Source organism: Myotis brandtii, unplaced genomic scaffold, assembly GCF_000412655.1.
Source record: "Myotis brandtii unplaced genomic scaffold, ASM41265v1 scaffold947, whole genome shotgun sequence".
In the NCBI taxonomy this organism is placed as follows: domain Eukaryota; kingdom Metazoa; phylum Chordata; class Mammalia; order Chiroptera; family Vespertilionidae; genus Myotis; species Myotis brandtii.
Genome location: NW_005371908.1, coordinates 293,519 through 308,258, shown reverse-complemented (window position 1 = coordinate 308,258; position 14,740 = coordinate 293,519). Strand labels below are relative to the sequence as shown.

Here is a 14,740-nt window from a genome sequence, read left to right as displayed (position 1 = left end):
TATGGTCCGAACATGTGGCCCCACGTGCCTGAGTGATGTAGGCTTGATAGAGTTCAGGTGCATGTAGTTGAGTAGGATTGAAACCCAGGAGAATGTTGTAAACATCTTGGTCACGCCCTTACTTTGCCTCGTAGCATCTGGTATAAAACAAAGGCATGGCTGTGGGTGTGGTCGTTGACTCTCAGAGAAGCAGCGTCCCACCGAGACCCGGCTTTCATTCTCTTGTCTGTCTTTTCTAAGTCTTTCAGCTGCCCCCACTCAGGTTCACCCTTGGCTGTGCTGGCGTGGCACACTTTAGAAAGATATGCCTCCACGCTCCCAGGGTGGGTTCCTGCCTCAAACCCCGCCCTTACAGGAAACAGCTCCGGGGAAACAGCTCTGGGAAGGGCGCAGCCGTTACCAAGACAACCCCTGCAGGACTGACTTACTTCTGCTTGGTTGCGGAGGTTCTGGTTGTGATGAACACCACCCAGGGTTTTTATATAAGTAGATGTCTTATAAACTCCACCATACATTGTTATTATTTTTTGCTTAAATAGTCAATTATTTTAAAAATTATCTTTGAGCCCTGGATTGTTTGGCTTAATGGATAGAGCGTCGGCCTGCGGACTGAAGGGTCCCAGGTTCGATTCCAGTCAAGGGTATGTACCTTGGTTTCGGGCATATCCCCAGTAAGGGGTGTGCAGGAGGCAGCTGATTGATGTTTCTCTCTCATCGATGTTTCTAACTCTCTATCCCTCTCTCCTCCTCTCTGTAAAAAATCAATAAAATATATTTTAAAAAAATAATAAAATAAGAGATGAATGTAGGAAGTTTATTTTCCCCAAAGGGAAAGGGCCAATGCATTGCTAATCAATGCAAAGGCAAGGAACAAAAGCTGCCCTACTCCCCCTTTAAAGCCTTGGATAGTAGAAAGCCTTGGATAAGGAAGGGAGGGGACTTTTCAGGCTGCTGCTGTTGTTAGGTGAAATTGAGCAGACATTAGGGGGGTTGTCTTCATTAGTTTTTCAGGAGACAATCTGGGCAGATGTTCTCATGAGGTATCTTATCCTTAGTATTTTTCCAAAGCTGTAAAACATTTTTAGAGTAAGAGTTATGAAGAGTTCAAAAGAGGCTTGTTTAAAGGAAAGGGAGGAAGGGAACTTTCTACTAATTATTCCTGGGTTGTAAATCAGCAGGGAGGAGGGATATGTATGTAAGAATGTAGCCTTGAGCCGAAACTGGTTTGGCTCAGTGGATAGAGCGTCCGCCTGCGGACTGAAAGGTCCCAGGTTCGATTCTGGTCAAGGGCATGTACCTGGGTTGCGGGCACATCCTCAGTAGGAGGTGTGCAGGAGGCAGCTGATCGATGTTTCTAACTCTATATCTCTCTCCCTTCCTCTCTGTAAAAAATCAATAAAATATATTAAAAAAAAAAAAAAAGAATGTAGCCTTGAGAGTAGCTTATTTTGCCCCTCAGTTTGAACAGAGAGACGGTTTGAACCAGAGGGCCTAACAATCTTGGGGTTTAATTACCAGGTGCTTCCCATAAACTGTGGAAGGTACAGCAAAGGAAAAGAAAGGCCTTTTTTCTTTCCTTACAATCTGTATTTTGTCTTCATTTTTGAAAGCTATTTTTGCTGGGTTAAAGAATTCTGGTTGGATAGTCATTGTCTTTGAGGATATTGAAGATACTGTTCCATTGTGTATTTTTTTTTTCATTATTCTCTAGTGAGATCTGCTGTCATCCTTATTTCTAGTCCTCTGTACTTAGGTATCTTTTTTTCTGGCTGCTTTTAAGATTTTGGTCTTTATCATTGATTTTGAAGAGATTTTTAAATAATGGATCTTGGTGTAGTTTTCCTGATATTTCTTGTTCTTGGCAGTCATTCACATTCTTGGTTCTGTGGGTTTAAGAGTTTTCAGCAAGTTTGGAGAATTTTCTAGATATTATTTCTTCAAATATTTTTTCTATCTACCTCTTCCTTTAGGGCAGTGATTCTCAACCTGTGGGTCCAACCCCTTTGGGGTCGAACGACCCTTTCACAGGGGTCTCATAAGACTATTGGAAAACACATATATAATTACATATTGTTTTTGTGATTAATCACTATGCTTTAATTATGTTCAATTTGTAACAATGAAATTGGGGGTCACTACAACATGAGGAACTGTATTAAAGGGTCACGGCATTAGGAAGGTTGAGAACCACTGCTTTAGGGACATGTTCCCTGAAGCTCATTGATGTTCTTTCATTTTTAAATGTTCTCTGTGTTTCATTCTGGAGAGTTTCTGTTGTAAAGTCTTCAAATTCGTTAATCTTTTCTTTTTTTTTTTAAATTATATTTTTATTGATTTTTTACGGAGAGGAAGAGAGAGGGATAGAGAGTTAGGAACATCGATGAGAGAGAAACATCGATCAGCTGCCTCCTGCACACCCCCTACTGGGGATGTGCCCGAAACCAAGGTACATGCCCTTGACTGGAATCGAACCGAGGACCCTTCAGTCCGCAGGCCGACCGACGCTCCATCCACTGAGCCAAACTGGTTAGGGCTCGTTCATCTTTTCTTAATGCAATGTGCAATCTGTTGTTAATTCCATCTAGTGTGTTTTTCATTTCAGATGCTGTAGTTTTTATCTCTAGGAGTTCAATTAGAATCTTTTTCTTTTATCATCCATGTCTATACTTAACTTTTGGAATATGTGAGATACAATTATAATGAACTGTTTTAATTTTCTTGTTTGCTAATTCTAACATATGGATCATTTTTGGGTTAACTTCAGTTGATTGATTATTCTAATTATAGGTCATGTGTTCCTGCTTCTTTGTGTGCCTGATGATCTTTGATTAGATGCCAGACATTGTAGATTTTAACTTGTTAGGCTGGTTAGTTTTGTGTTCCTATAAATATTTTTTTTCTTCCTATAAATATTCTTGAGTATTGTTCTGGGATACAGCTAAATTACTTGTAACTCGTTTGATCCTTTTGGGTTTTGCTTTTATGATTTGGTAGGTGGGTCCTGAACAGTGTCCCAGCTAGCACTCATTATTCCCCACTATTGAGGTAAGACCTTCTGGAGTATTCTTCTCAATGTCCTGTGAATGATGGGTTTTTCCTAGTCTGGCTGGTGGGAATAGTGGGTACTATTCCCAGCCATGTGAGCGATGGGCATACTTCTCCAACTCTTTTGAATGATACTTTCTTCAGACTGGGGTCATTTCCCCAGGCTCTCCTCTTGGGTTCTCTATCCTCTGACTCTAGCCAGTTGGCAACCCCCTACCCCCAACTCAGCTCCATCTCCTCACCTCAGGCAATCTGCTGACTCTGCCTAGGTTCTCTCTCCCAGCACCTTGGCTTGAAACTCTCAAGACCATAAGCTGTGGCAGTCAATCGAAGGCTTCACTTCATTTGTTTCCTGTCTCACACTGTCATTCATTGCATGATATATTGTCCAGTATTTTGAAAACTGTTGCTTTATATACTACTAGAGGCCCAGTACACAAAATTCGTGCACTGGGGGAGGCAGGGGTGGTCTCTCAGCCCAGCCCGTGCCCTCTCGCAGTCCAGGAGCCCTTGGGGGATGTCCGACTGCCACAGCGGTGGGAGAGGCTCCCGCCACCGCTGCTGCGCTCGCCAGCCGTGAGCCCGACTCAGGGTGTGCTGAGTGGCACACCCCCTGTGGGAGCGCACTGACCACCAGAGGGCAGCTCCTGCATTGAGCGTCTGCCCCCTGGTGGTCAGTGTGCATCACAGTGACCGGTCGGTCATTCCACCGTTTGGTCGATTTGCATATTAGCCTTTTATTATATAGGATGTTTGGTCTGATTTGTTCATTGATTCATATGTGAGGGAAATCTGGTCCATGTTTGAGAGGAGGCAGAAGTCCTACTTAATAAATATTGATTAAATAAATTTTCTACATTAACTCAGACCTGACCCTCTCAGATTCCTGACATCTGGTTCCAGAACTGTGGTCACAATGGCTAGCACACAGTTTATTGAATGAGTGAGTGCAAGAGTACTTGACCTGTGCCTTCTGACCCCTGTCCTTGTTCTCAGGGCACTGCACTTGGCGGTGATTCATCAGCATGAGCCCTTCCTGGACTTCCTCCTAGGCTTTGCAGCTGGTACTGAGTACCTGGACCTGCAGAATGACCTGGGCCAGGTGAGCCACTGGAAGATAGTGTAGGGCTTGGGGCCAGGATTCTCAGTGTGACTTCTAACATTTGCGCTCTGCTCCTGCAGACAGCCCTGCACCTGGCAGCCATCCTGGGGGAGGCATCCACGGTGGAGAAATTGTATACGGCGGGCTCCGGGTTGCATGTGGCAGAGCGTGGGGGCCACACAGCGCTGCACCTAGCCTGCCGCATGGGGGCACACGCCTGTGCTCAAGTGCTGCTCCAGCCCCGCCCCCAGCACCCTAGGGAAGCCCCCCATATCTACCTCGCTCAGGACCCTGACCACACCCCTGGCACCGACCCCACCCCTGGCACAGACCACACCCCTGGCACTGACCACACTGCTGTTGCGTTGTACCCCAAACCCGACTTGGAGAAGGAGGAGGAAGAGAATGAGGACTGGAAGCTGCAGCTAGAGGCTGAAAACTATGAAGGTGAGAGTCCACATTACTGAGAAGGTCCAGGTGACAGCACCTGGCTTTGGGCTCAGCTCTCCTGACTCAATACCCAGCCCCTTGGGAAATAATACTGAGGCTTCAGGGACCCAGGCATTGGGACCAAAGACTCCTGCCCAGATCCCAGATTATTGAGAATTGGCTGTGTGGGACCCAGAACCCCTACCTGGAGGCTCCAGATCACTAGGAACCCACAGGCCTAGAGCTATTAGGCAAAATCCAGTGGTTGGGCCCAGCCTCCCCAGCCAGAAGGCACAACACATCCTGGACATCTCCCTACCCCCAACCATGGGTCCCAGCCCACCTAGGATAAGGAAACTCAAGGCTCAGGCCCTCTGTGAAACTCTGGTACCCCAGGCTCCAAAAGGTTGACACCGGAGTTTAGGTACAGCCCTATTCAGCCAGTTCTACCAGGGCCCTGGTGTCTCCCATCTCTAAGCCCAACTACCCGGGACTGGCCCCTTCACAAAGGGACTGATGTCATCCAGGACCCAGTCAGTGTTCAGGGTCCACCCCAGGCCCCCAAGCTCACAGGTCCTTCAACCACTCAGGACCCAGGAATTTGAGTTTCAGGTTCTTTGTGAAGTAAGACCAGAGACTTAGGTTTCCTGTTCCCAAGATCCGGGCCTCCTGTCCATAGGCCCACAACCTAAGCATTGGCACTGCCAGCCAGTTCCAGTTCCCCTGAGACTTAGGCATTTGCCATGCAGATGCCTCTTTGACACACCCAGGAATTCAGGATCCAGACCCCAGACTCGGTCACCCTCAGGCCACAAAGCCCTCCGCCGAGCTGTGGCACTGGGGGCCCAGGTCCCTCAGCCTCATTGTCTAACATCACTCTGTCCCCAGGCCACACCCCACTCCATGTGGCCGTCATCCACAAAGATGCAGAGATGGTCCGACTACTCTGGGAGGCCGGAGCTGACCTAAACAAACTGGTGAGCCTCCCTAGGGAGGAGGTGTGGCAGGTTGGGGGTTGTCCCAGAGTGGGGCAGGGCCCCCTCTGACCTCTCTGCTACACCCACAGGAGCCCACGTGTGGCCGGAGCCCCCTGCACTTGGCAGTGGAGGCCCAAGCAGCTGATGTGCTGGAGCTTCTCCTGAAGGCAGGTGCTGACCCTGCTGCCCGCATGTACGGTGGCCGCACCCCACTGGGCAGCGCCATGCTCCGGCCCAACCCCATCCTCGCCCGCCTCCTCCGTGCACACGGAGCCCCTGAACCCGAGGATGAGGACGACAAGCCTGGACCCTGCAGCAGCAGTAGCGACAGTGACAGCGGGGATGAGGGCGTGAGTCAGGAGGAAAGACTGGGAGGCTCAGCTGGGGGCTCAGGGTAGATGGGCAGGTGGGAAAGGGAACAGAGAAATTAAGCAGCACATTGAGACTGACTTTGGGCTGCTGTGATTTGAGAACTCGGGCAGGAGTGCAAACGGTGCAAGTACCTGGACAGGGGTTGGAGGGAGGGAGAACTCAGGTAGAGGCAGAGAAAAGATCTCAGTTGTAGTGACTGGTAGGTGGGCAGCAGTGATTCAAACACTGGCAGCAGTGGGAAAGACCTTAGGCAGCGGTGAGGTTGCTGCTTTGGAGAACCCTTGGGCAGGCGATGACGTTGCATGGTGGGAGCTGAGGAATTTGGGTAAAGGCAGAGGGAAGGGGTGGAGGAGGGAGACCTCAGTGGCTGTAGAACTGGAGAAGCAACTGGGCTACAGCTCCAGCAGGAGTGGGGAAAACACAGATGACCTTGAAAATGGTGGATGGAGAACTAAGCAGGGAAGTTGAACTAAGAGTGGGGGGAAACGTGGGTTTCAAGGCAAGACCAAATCTTAGGGCGGGTGGGAGAAATTGGGCAGCGGGCAAGGTGGCAGCCACCTGAGCCCCTCTGCCTGGCCTCCTCTGCCCCCAGGATGAATACGACGACATCGTGGTCCACAGTGGCCGGAGCACAAACTGGCTACCTCCTACCCCAGCTTCAAAACCTCTCCCTGATGACCCCATCTGACTTGTTAATAGAATTTCTAATTAAATAAAATCCTAGTTCTGACAATCAGAGACTAGATTGACTGTTGCCTTCCCAGTCCTCCAGTTTACTCATGGGCTCCATCCCTCCAAAATTGAGTGCTACACAGTAAGCCTTGGTGGTTTTCTTTGTGCTTTATTCACTCAGAAGGGTTGGAGTGGGTTTCGTGGGTGGCAGAGTGTTTTTTGAGTCAGTCTAAACCCACCCCCTTATTCAGGGAAGACTTGGCCCCTCAGGCCTGGTTCCAAAGCACACCCTTCTCCCATTCCTGCAGGTTGGGGAGAGGCAGGGGCGCCAGATGAGGTGGGGGTTTTGGGGTCACCAGTCCTAAGCCATAGGGTGTGCCAGGAAGAAGGAGGACATGAGGTCGAGTCAGCCCTCCCTCCGGAGCTCCTCCCCCAGCATCTCCGCTGCCTTCTTCAGCTCCTCGCTCACGTGCTCCAGCTGCTCCACATCCTGCTCCTGGTGGGATCAGAAATGGGTGGTCAGCGCTCACCTCCAAGGGCAGGCCACATCAGTGGTTGCCCATGAATGTGGGCCATGGCAGCTCGCACAATGGCAGCCGGCAGCAGTCATCTTGGTCATCATGGGCTGTGATGGTGACCACAGTGGTTGCTATAACCCTGGAAGAGTAACGTGACCAGTGGTGAGGTCTGTGGTGACTGCCATAGCCAACAGCAGCAGACACAGGACTAGCAAAGGTGCCCAGCTTGGATGCCATGACCCATGTGGGGGGATGGCCATTTTGGTTGCTGCCATCAATCATGGAAGCATCTTACTTTCTGACCCAGCAATATATCTATCTATAGTTCAGTGAATCAGGCACCGCAGCCTTTTCATGGGGCCAATTTGCTCGGCAGGGACTAGCAGTGGTGGCTAACTCAGATGCTCTGTGAACTGATGGTGGCCATCTGGGTGACTGTAATCAGAATGGAAGCCTTCTTGGTCAAGTAGAGGCCCTTGGATATTGCTACCTAGTCCTGGTGTCAGTCCTGGTCACTGTGACCCAGTCATGGTGGATCTTGCTATTTAAGGCCCAACACTGGTAGGTGTTTGGTAGGAACTCCACTGGCGTTTGGTCCACCCTGCTCCCCACTGCCCCCTCCACTCACCTCCCTCTCCAAAGCCTCTTCCTTCTCCTCCTGCTTGGACTCAGTTTCTGGCTGGCGGCGATGGTGGTACAGCGAGTCCTTGTGCCTCTCTCTTCCCCTGCCCTTGGCCCCCTGCCACAGGCTGCTGCCCCCACCCAGCACATGCATGCCCTTCTCCTTGGCCTTGAACTGGGCCAGCTCCTCGTCACTGGCCTGCTCTGCCACCTGCTTCTGGGGGTCCCCTCCATCCTCTTGCCACCGCTTCCACAGGCCTTCGAAGGTCTCCATGGGCCCCCTTTTTTTCTTTTCCTCCTCCTTCTCCTCCTCCTCCTCTTCCTCTTCCTCCTCCTCCTCCTTCTTCTGTGCCTCCTCATGGTCCTCTTCCTGGCGGAGCCGGCTGTGGAGATGCTCGTGCATGGCCTGTTCCCGCACCTCAGACTTGTGGGTCCTCTCTGCTGCCTCCTCTTCCTCATCCCTCACTTCCTGGCTGGACCTCATCTTCCCAGCCTCCCGCTTCTTGAAATCGCTAACCAGCAGGCCTTTCTCCTCAGTGGACACACAGCTGTAGGGCTCTGTCTCACACATCTCTGGTGGGAAGAGAAAGGACACTGCAGCCAGTTGGGAAACATCTGGAGGAGTTCCGGGGCCCTCCTGAGGTCCGCAGGGGGACTGCCCAGAACTGAGTTCCGGGGCCCTCCTGAGGTCCGCAGGGGGACTGCCCAGAACCGGGAGAGGAGGGTCAGGGCCCAGGGACACTCTGCCCCCCCTCCTGTACCTCTAAGGAGCCCCAAGGGTGGGCTGGGGACCAGGCTGGACACTTTGGGAGAAGGGAGGGGCATGAGGACTTGCTGCACCAACACCTCCTCCGCCAGCCAGAAATTGAGCCCAAGCAGGAGAAGGGAGAGGCTTCGGAGAGGGAGGTGAGTGGAGGAGGCAAGGGAGGCCCTGGGATAAGAGAACACCCTCCAGGCAGCCCGGGGCAGACTCTGGGTGGGGTGGGCTCCCAGAGGAACTGGGGCCTGGGTCCTCCTTACCTTTGTGCAGGAGAGCCATGCAGGGGCCTCGCTGGGCCTGACCCAGAGTCAGCACTTCTGTGACCACCTCTGCCAGACAGCGGGTCAGCTGGGGGTGAAGGGTCAGAGGGGAGGTTGAGGGGAGAGCAGATGGGGGTAAGGAGAGCAGCTGGAGGGGTGCTGATGTGGAGGAAGCTGGGCAGGGAGGGCCAGGGCTCCAGGGAGATGAGGCAGGGCAAGAGGTCCACACTCCTTACCTCCTCCTTGGAGGATCTTGATGCCAAAGGAGCAGCAGTGGCTGTGGAGGAAGGAGATGGGAACTGGGCTTGGGACCCCAGCGCTGTCCCTGGTGCTGATCCCAGCTCCAAGGGCGCCCTGATCCCTGTCCCCTCCCCAGCCACCTGCCCCATGTACTGTCCCCACCAGACAGCTGGGCTCATGAAGTTTCTCATCCGACCCGCTGGGTGTACTGTCCCAGCCCCCAGTCACCCTGCTTCCCAGCCTGGCCCCCAAGGTGCCCCCTCCCCGGTTCCTTGCACTCACACGCCCCCAGCAGCAGGGACAGTGGCAGCAACAGCAGCACGGAGGGCCTTCCATGGCACTGCATGGTGGTGCTTCCCAATCAGGGTCCTCGGCGCTAGGGTGGCAGCTCCTTATAACCCATTACCCCCTCCCCACAGGGAGAAAGTGATGTCACCACCACGCCCTCCTACTGCGGGTGGAACAGCTGCGGGGCGCTGACCTGCCTGAGTCCCTCAATTATTCATGGGGACCCACACCCTGCACCCTCTCCCCTCCTGCTTCCGGCACAGAACCAGCATGGGGATAGGGAGGTTCCCCCAGAGAAGGTCTGACAAGCAAAAGGCCTTGTTGAAAGGTGGGCTTAGGTTCGAAGAAGCCACTTACTGACCAACCTCAGGCAACTCTTACCTTCTCTTGGCCCGTTTCCTCACCTGGAAAGTGGGTCTCATAGCCTACCTATCCCTGAGGTCGTGACTGGGCTCTGCCTGACTCCCAGCTCCCAGCCCTGCAGCCCTTGGACAATTGCTTAACCTCTTTGACACCTGTTTCTTCATTTGTAAAATAGAGTTGGTGACAACCTATTCCACAGGTGAGGCTTGACGGTGAGGATTAAATAAATGAATGTATGTGTAAGATCATTTAGGCCAGCAGTCGCCAACCTTTTGGACCTCATGGGCCACCAGTGGTCCGAGGACCACCGGTTGGTGACCACTGATTTAAGCAGTTCTGGATACTGGGAACTCCTCAGATTGCAGCACCTTCAAGCCTGTAATTTTTATTGAGCCCCTACTACATGCCCAATGAGGCTGCTGCAGCGAAGGACTGGCACATTGTCTTGCACTCTTGGAGTAGGCATTTGAGAAGGGGTGATAGACAATACTCAAATAATCACGAAGGAAGGAGGAAGAGAGGGAGGGTTGAAGTGGGGCCTTGTGGACGACAGTGACAACCCTGTCCTTTCCTGAGCTGGAGCCACAGGGGAGCTCTGGGCAGGGGGCACAAGCCCTGATGCCTGTGTCACAGGGGCGCTCTGGCTGTATGTGTGAGACAGGAGCAGGGAGACACCAAAGAGGCTACATGATGCTCCAAATGGGAGATAGCGGTGGACAGGACCGTAGAGGGGCTGGGATGAGAGAGGGCGGCTCTGGAAACATTCTGAAGGTGCAACTGCCCAGGTCTGCAGATGTGGATGGAAGAGGAATTGAGGATGACCTACAGGGCTGTGGCCAGGGGAGCTAGGAAAATGGCTCCAAATGCTGCAGCGGGCACACCCAGGGGAAGAGCAAATTTGGGTTTCACCATCAATGCTGCCTACTGGCCCTCTACCTGGAGCAGGGGACCGAGAGGTGAGGTTGAAATGGGTCAGGGAGAGGTGTCACTATCCCAAAATTGGGGGAGAGGCCTTAGCATCCTCTCAGCTCCCTGCTGGTCCCCAAGCTACTGAAAGGCGGGCCTGGGTTCAAACCCAGCATTGTCCATGTGCCCTAGGAGTTGCTGGGTATGTCCAGCCATGGCCCCTCTGATCATTTAGCACTTCTGAGCAATTGCCCCCACCCACACTAGTTGGCCAGGGCCATTTCCTGTGCTCACAGATCCACAAAGACCATTGTTCTGACCATTTATTAGGGACTTTCTGCTAAGCACTAAGGCGGGAGGGAAGACAGAAGGGGTGGAGGTCTCTCTTCTTATCCCATCCCTAGATCCTTCAAGTCCCCAGATGTCCTGCTTCCCATTGGGACCCCCAGTGACAACAAGATCACTGATTCTGAGGCAGCAGGGAAGGAGAGGTGGACCCGGGAGTCCACAGGCCCAGGCGTGGAGCTGAGGAGGAATCCAGATGTCAGGGCAGGCTCAGGACATGTCTCGGGGTCCACGGTCCCCTCAGCCAGCGACAACCCAGGTGGCTGATGAGGAGGAGTCCTCAGTTCAAGGCAGGCTGGCCCGGGAGCCTGGGCTTCTGGCGCTGGTTGGGCCCAATATACTGGAGAGGCACGTGGGTGGGGGCTGTGATCCGATCGGTGCCAAGGTAGGGCTGGAGGGCAGGGGGAATGAGGACCGAGCCGTCCTGGGGACAAAGCAGGCCTTAGGATGCTGCCACTGCACTAGCCCTCCACCCCTGCCCTTTTGGGTATAATTCACCATTTTTTTTTTTTTTTTAAGATTTCTTTACTGATGTTTATAGAGAGAGGAAGGGAAAAGGAGAAACACCAATGCAAGTGGGAAACATCGATCAGCTGCCTCCTGCATGTTCCCTACCAGGGATCGAGCCCACAATCTGGGCATGTGCCCTGACCAGGGATCGAACCAGCAACCTTTCAGTGCACGGGATGATGCCCAACCAACTGAGCCACACTGGCCAGGGCCCCTCACCTTTTGCTGATTGCTTTCCAGGAGGGCGATGAGAAGGCGGGGGACAGCACAGGCTGTGGCGTTCACCTGGGAGAGAGACACGCTCTGGCTGAGGCCTGCTGGTGGGCCCCAGGGGTTGAGGTGGTGTGGACGGTTGGGAGTGGAGACAGGTGCTCACCGTGTGGGCAAAGTGCAGCTCCCCAGCCTCTGTCTGGAACATGATGTGGAGGCGGCGGCTCTGGAAGTCTGTGCAGTTAGAAGCACTGGTGACCTGGACAGGGGGGTGGGGTGAGCTGAGAGGATCAGCTGTGGGGCCGGTGTCATCTTCTTTCCACCCTGCGTCCCCACTGGGGCGGGGGCTCACCTCGCCAAAGCGGCCCCGGCCTGGCATCCAGGCCTCAATGTCGAACTTGCGGTAGGCGGGAAGGCCCAGTTCCTGGGTGGGCATGTCCAGGACCCTGCAGCCATGGAGACAGGCAAGGCGAAGGTCAGGGTGAGAGGAGGAGGGAGGCAGTGGGAGAGAAGGTAGCTAAAAGTGGGCAATGGAAGTAAAAAAGGGCGATAGTGGCAAAGGGGACACCTCATTGAGGCAGTGGGTGGTGATGGAGAAGGTGATACAGGAGGCAGGAAGGAGCTGATGGGAGAGAAGGCCAGGGAGGAGAAAGGGCTTGTGGCTGTGTCTCCAGGATGCTCACCATGGCCAGTCCCACTGTCTGTAATAATAGCACCCCAAATATTTGTAATGGGTCACCCCAGAAAAAGTCTGTGTTTTTCAGCATCTTTTGAAAGCTACGTGTGACTGACAGTGAGAGGGGAAGTAGGCTTGAAACATCTTTAAGGCAAGGGGTGTGTCCCCCCGCCCCTTCTCACCGGGTGGTGAGAAGCCGCCTGGGACTGCAGGAGAGGCAGCACCTTAGGGATGGGGAGCAACAGGAGGGAAGGGGCCTGGGTCTCGACCCTGGAGCACCCTGTGCTGCTGATGCTGTGGTTACAATCCCATAACCCTAGTCAGGACTTCAGAGATTGATGGGCAGACAGATAGCCTACACAGGGAAAAGGGGGCAGGGGGAGCAGTGGAGAGGGTTTTCAGAATGGGGGGAGCGCCAGCCCAGCATCTACCTCCTCTCTCCCCCACCTCAGCCCCACCCTCCTCCGCACCGGAAGTGCAAGCCCAGCTCTGTCAAGATCTCCATCTGCAGGGACAGAAACTCCTCCAGCAGCTGTGAGCTCTGTTCCAGCCCAGGGCCTGTCACCCCGAACATCTCCACCTGGCGCAGAGCAGGGGGCAAAGGAGTCAGGAAACCCTGGGCTGTTGGGTGGCCCCCCTAAGTCCCTGCTATGCCAACCTTGGTGAAGTGGTGCACTCGATATAGCCCCCATGGCTCCTTCCCTGTGTGTGTTTCTGCCCGGTAGCAGGTACTGGAACAAACCATCCTGGGGGAGCAGGGATGGTGGGGTCAGGGAAGGGAGAGGGAACATCACAGGTGGGGGCAAGGTCTACAGGAACTGGGCATCACCTGATTGGCAGGTCCCTGAAGGCCACAGCGTGGTCCATGAAGTAGCCTGGGAGGAGAGGGGGACAGTCTGGGTCAGCCAGGGCCACCCTCCATCCACAGGAAACTTTTGTAGGATTATAAAAGGTATCCCCTCTGGCAGACACAACCTCATGTCCGGCATGTGGCTGGACCCTCACTGTGCTGTTGGGCAGTAAACAACCTGCACAGCTGTACATGTTGGCCCTGGGGTTGCCAAGGTACCCTGGGCAGGCAGCCGCCACCCCCCAGAATACTCCAAGTTGCCCCCTTAAAATTGCTCCTGCTCTGAGGACACTGGAGGTGTACTCACCACCCTTGCCCCAGGCAGGTGCTCACCTGCAAGCCCCACCTCTGCTGTCCCGGCCAGGTTGAGGTCTTCAAAGCGGGAGGGGTCAATGTTGTAAATTTGGGATGGGTTGGCATTAGGTGTCATCCCACAGCCTTCCTGAGGAGGCCAGGCCACAGAGGTCAGGGGACAGCGAGGCACAGCCTCCTCCACTTTGCAGTCACAACCCCTGCTCCTCCCCTATAAGAATCTGGAACCACCCTGGCCTCCCTGGCCCATCCCGACCCCTCAAGCCAGCCCTAGGGCAGTTTCCTAGGGAGACAGGCTGGCCTCTGCCCGGGGTCCCCAGCGCAGGGCCTGATACACAGCTCGGCTTGGAGAGCAGAGTCCTCACTCACAAACACAGCTCCTCGGAGAAGGTCTGGCACTGTCATGGGGGTGAAGCCCTGTGTGGGGAAGGAAAGGGGTGAGTAGCACAGCCAAGACCCCCCCAGACCCCAAGCTCAGGCCTGAAGGGACACTGCAGATGGCCACTGCACTCCCTTGTCACTCCAAAGTCCATTCCACTTCAGAGGAAACTGAGGAAGGCCTGAGCAGTGGGCTTTGCTGGCCCCGGCCCTGGTGTCCCTGTCACTGGGACCCTCTTCTGGCACTTCATGGTTTCCACACTCAGATCATACGACAGATCACAGTTCTATCATTCCCTCCCCTGCTTAAAGCCTTCCGTGGCTCCCCAGGTAATGTCCCAGTCCCTTGCCATGGCCAATGCCCCATGCACTGAGCCCTGGCCAACCCCCCTCCAGTGTCAATGGACGCCATGATTCTGCAACACTGTGTACACAGCAGGCAGGCAGGCAGCAAGCGCAGTGGTTACAAATGTAGGCTCTATCCTTGAGCCTACATGCTAGCTATAGAGCCTTCAGCTACTTACTCCCCTTCCAGACCTCAATTTCTCAATCTCTAAAGTGGGGATAATACTAGCACCCACCTCAGAAAGTTGTCATAGAATTAAATGTGTCAATGATACATGTGAAGTTCTGAAAACCGTAACTGGAACAGCGGTCACACCCCCTCCTCACTGCCTTGAGCCTTCGGAGCTCAGCTTCAATGCCACCCCTCCAGGTAGCCTCTCATACTTGGACCATACCCGCTGGATGAGCTTGCTGAGGGTGAAGTTGACCAGGCCATGTTGCAGGAGGGCTCCAGCCCCGCGCAGGTAATAGGAGCGGTGGCCAGACACGTGAGACAGGCGCCTGAGAGACGGATGGGCAGACAGGCGGGGGCTTGTGGACCAGGACTTGGAGGCTGGGGGT

At 53.9% G+C, this 14,740-nt stretch overlaps 3 protein-coding genes across 4 annotated transcripts in view; 1 reads left to right on the top strand and 2 right to left on the bottom strand.

Moving 5' to 3' along the window:
* NFKBIB (nuclear factor of kappa light polypeptide gene enhancer in B-cells inhibitor, beta) overlaps nt 1-6,659 on the top strand; it is a 15,637-nt gene extending 8,978 nt beyond the window's left edge. Inside the window, exons 2-6 of the mRNA XM_005885969.2 lie at nt 4,042-4,147; nt 4,228-4,594; nt 5,465-5,553; nt 5,643-5,903; nt 6,518-6,659. Of these exons, the coding sequence (XP_005886031.1) occupies nt 4,042-4,147; nt 4,228-4,594; nt 5,465-5,553; nt 5,643-5,903; nt 6,518-6,613 (919 nt within the window). The 3' untranslated portion in view covers nt 6,614-6,659. The remainder of the gene's footprint in view (nt 1-4,041; nt 4,148-4,227; nt 4,595-5,464; nt 5,554-5,642; nt 5,904-6,517) is intronic.
* A 91-nt stretch (nt 6,660-6,750) lies between these two features.
* Nucleotides 6,751-9,888, bottom strand: CCER2 (coiled-coil glutamate-rich protein 2). Its single transcript, XM_005885967.2, has 5 exons — nt 9,279-9,888; nt 8,993-9,033; nt 8,757-8,844; nt 7,744-8,309; nt 6,751-7,093 (listed from the first exon to the last, which is right to left on the bottom strand). Exons 1-5 carry the CDS (start codon nt 9,340-9,342, stop codon nt 7,004-7,006), a joined length of 849 nt encoding a protein of 282 aa, XP_005886029.1. The 5' UTR covers nt 9,343-9,888; the 3' UTR covers nt 6,751-7,003.
* A 974-nt stretch (nt 9,889-10,862) lies between these two features.
* The window catches only part of SARS2 (seryl-tRNA synthetase 2, mitochondrial), a 12,617-nt gene continuing 8,739 nt past the window's right edge, over nt 10,863-14,740 (bottom strand). For both annotated transcript variants that reach the window (XM_005885966.2, XM_005885965.2), the window contains 10 exons: nt 14,575-14,680; nt 13,826-13,873; nt 13,478-13,586; nt 13,124-13,169; nt 12,953-13,040; nt 12,765-12,874; nt 11,971-12,064; nt 11,785-11,877; nt 11,628-11,693; nt 10,863-11,322 (listed from right to left, as the gene is read on the bottom strand). In XM_005885966.2, coding sequence (XP_005886028.1) covers nt 11,179-11,322; nt 11,628-11,693; nt 11,785-11,877; nt 11,971-12,064; nt 12,765-12,874; nt 12,953-13,040; nt 13,124-13,169; nt 13,478-13,586; nt 13,826-13,873; nt 14,575-14,680 — 904 coding nt within the window. In that variant the 3' untranslated portion in view covers nt 10,863-11,178. The remainder of the gene's footprint in view (nt 11,323-11,627; nt 11,694-11,784; nt 11,878-11,970; nt 12,065-12,764; nt 12,875-12,952; nt 13,041-13,123; nt 13,170-13,477; nt 13,587-13,825; nt 13,874-14,574; nt 14,681-14,740) is intronic.

Coding starts and splice junctions, on each gene's coding strand:
- CCER2 (XM_005885967.2), bottom strand. CDS start 9,342: ATGCAGTGCCATGGAAGGCCCTCCGTGCTGCTGTTGCTGCCACTGTCC. Junction 9,034..9,278: donor GTCCCTGCTGCTGGGGGCGT/GTGAGTGCAAGG, acceptor CTTCCTCCACAG/CCACTGCTGCTCCTTTGGCA. Junction 7,094..7,743: donor AAGAGGCTTTGGAGAGGGAG/GTGAGTGGAGGG, acceptor TGATCCCACCAG/GAGCAGGATGTGGAGCAGCT.